We start from the raw sequence: 2611 nt of genomic DNA, 5'->3' as shown, positions 1-2611 counted from the left end.
TCACCATTGCACCACCCAAGGGCTTGACATTGATGGGCTAGAGGATACGACAACGTTTTGAACGGTAGGCTGGCGCGACATTCTAGTGGGATAATAGCAGGGATGGAGCGTGAGTGGGATGGTGGCGGCGGTGTCATCAAGTGGGACTGTGGGAATATATGACGACAAAGGCTGGGATGGCAGTCACAACATGTGATAGGACTTTGACCTAGCAATCGCTCAAAAAATTGGACAAGAGAAAAGGAGTGGCCGGCAAACATTTGATTTGGCGGGAAAAAATATCACTGAAAACTGAAAACTTGAGAGGTTGAAAGAAAAATGGATGGGAGGAGGGTCGATGGGGCTGGCGACGTGGATCGAGGAAGGCCTAACAAACGAAACAACCTACGTACTCCTCTTTAACAGTAAAGATGATTTTTACAATATTTTCTCGGTAAACAAATATAAGAGCATTTAGATCACTGGATGGGGTACAAAACAATAGTCGTTCCGGTCTTTCGGATAGAAGAAGAAGAAAGAGGAACCGGAGTACACGCCCGCCCATTCCATGTCTATGCGACTATGCCGTTGGATCCACAGCAGAGATAATATCCTGACCGTTCGCGGAGCCTACGGCCAGCAAACACTCACCGGAAGCCACACCGGAGAACCACCCGACGAAAAAAAAAATCCACCGAGAAGACCAAACCGAACTCAGCAACCTCGACCATGTCCATGGCGACCACCGCCCTCCTCCGGCTCGCGCCGCTGCCACCGCACCCCCGGCTCCTCGTCCCGAGCTTCAGCAAGCCCACCCTCCTCGCGCCCCTCGGCAGCGGCCGCCGCGCCCTGCGGCTCGCGAGGGCCGCCGGCGACGGGCTCGCGGACCAGACCGTCTACAACGGCGTGTACGGGCCCTGGTCCGTGGACGACGCGGACGTGCGCGAGGTGCTGCTGTACCGGGCCGGGCTGGTCACGGCCGCCGCGTCCTTCCTGGTGGCCGCCTCGGGGGCGTTCCTGCCGGAGGGGAACGCGGTCGGCGACGCCGTCCGGCGGGGCGCCGACCTCTTCTACGCCGCCGGGGCCGGCGGGCTCGGGCTGTCGCTCGTGCTGATCCACATCTACGTCACCCCCATCAAGCGGTTCCTCCAGGCGCTGTGGGCGGTCGGCGTGCTCGGCTCCGTCGGCACCTACGCCCTCGCCGCGCGGCCGCTCGACGAGGGGCTGGTCCGGTACGTGCTGGAGCACCCCGGGGCGATGTGGTTCGTCGGGCCGACCTTCGCCGCGCTCACAGGCCTCGTCTTCAAGGAAGGTACTCCTGCAATTACTACTGTCTCTGCTTATATGACTGAACTGTGGGACTGAGATTGGTTCGTTTTAGATTGGCTGTACTGAATGCGTGGACTGATTTCATCGATAGCAGAGATCTTTGTAGTGTTCACTGGATGCATTCTGATTGATTAGTTCACTGGCTGAATGCTTGCACTGAATGACTGAAAATAGTTCGATTTTGTACAAATGCAATCCCACAGGTCTCTGCTATGGAAAACTGGAAGCTGGTATCTTGACGTTTGTTATCCCCATCCTTCTTCTTGGACACCTGGTAAAATATATAACTGAGATTTAGCACTTGTTGTCTGAGGACACCTGGTGAAATATATAACTGGATGCAATGATTCGCCTGTATTTTCTTACACTTGTTGTCTGAACATCTATGCAGTCTGGTTTGATGGACGACGGGACAAAAATGAGCCTCTTAGGAGTGTGGATGGCGCTCTTCACCGTGTTTGCAGCAAGGAAATTCCAGCAGCCCATCAAGGTATCATCTAATTGCCTTTCCATTGACAAGGATTTAGCATTAGCTGTAGCTGTTACAGATTTTCTTGGCTGAATCTTATAATTCTGTTCTGTTCTGTTGCTGACAACGAAGGATGACATCGGTGACAAGTCGGTTTTCATATTCAACGCCCTCCCCGAAGAGGAAAAGAAGGCTCTGCTGCAGAGGCTTGAGGCGCCAACCGAGCAGAAGTTCGATTAGCAGGTACTATACCTAGTCGATCGACGTCTGGATCAGCGCTTCCATGAAGAAGATACCTAGTCGATCGACGTCTGGATCAGCGCTTCCATGAAGAGGAATGGAAACTTTGCCACCGAAAGCTCGGGATCGCAAACAGAAACTTGAATAGCTGTAGGTAGCACAGTGCAGATAGCTAGTTGCGACCGATGGATGTATGTAACTATTGTAGTACATGGGCGTTCTGGAGACAAGGGCAGATGCCAGTATATGTAGATGAGAAACTTGGAACTGTGATGTAGCGGCATATCTATTACGTACTCACTTGATGGCCAGCCCCTTGGTTCAGGAAATTTCAGAACAAAAGGCTACGGCATGCACCACTGGAACTGAACCACTTTGCTGAACTGTTGCTACGTCGTGAGTTTGCATACCTCGAGTGAAAATTACATGGAGGGGGAGAAAATTGGTGTTAATAATTATCCCTGTTTTATTTGCCCTCATCGTGCAGGCTGCGTAGAGACGACACCACGGCCACCAGTAATTCTCTGGATGCAGACGCGTTCATGTACACCGATCCATGAATAATGCTAACTGCAGCAAGCAGAACCGCAGATA

General features: G+C 52.6%; 1 protein-coding gene across 1 annotated transcript; it reads left to right on the top strand.

Annotated features, from left to right (window-relative positions):
• Positions 1-655: 655 nt before the first annotated feature.
• Positions 656-2376, top strand: LOC119312854. Its single transcript, XM_037588628.1, has 4 exons — positions 656-1291; positions 1512-1582; positions 1700-1798; positions 1910-2376. The coding sequence occupies exons 1-4, from the start codon at positions 709-711 to the stop codon at positions 2015-2017; spliced, it is 861 nt and encodes a 286-aa protein (XP_037444525.1). The 5' UTR covers positions 656-708; the 3' UTR covers positions 2018-2376.
• Positions 2377-2611: the final 235 nt, after the last annotated feature.

Source organism: Triticum dicoccoides, chromosome 5B (genome assembly GCF_002162155.2).
Source record: "Triticum dicoccoides isolate Atlit2015 ecotype Zavitan chromosome 5B, WEW_v2.0, whole genome shotgun sequence".
In the NCBI taxonomy this organism is placed as follows: Eukaryota; Viridiplantae; Streptophyta; class Magnoliopsida; order Poales; family Poaceae; genus Triticum; species Triticum dicoccoides.
The sequence above is the reverse complement of the archived record's forward strand: the minus strand, read 5'-3'. Positions and strand labels throughout refer to the sequence as shown.

Coding starts and splice junctions, on each gene's coding strand:
- LOC119312854 (XM_037588628.1), top strand. CDS start 709: ATGTCCATGGCGACCACCGCCCTCCTCCGGCTCGCGCCGCTGCCACCG. Junction 1,292..1,511: donor AGGCCTCGTCTTCAAGGAAG/GTACTCCTGCAA, acceptor GCAATCCCACAG/GTCTCTGCTATGGAAAACTG. Junction 1,799..1,909: donor AATTCCAGCAGCCCATCAAG/GTATCATCTAAT, acceptor CTGACAACGAAG/GATGACATCGGTGACAAGTC.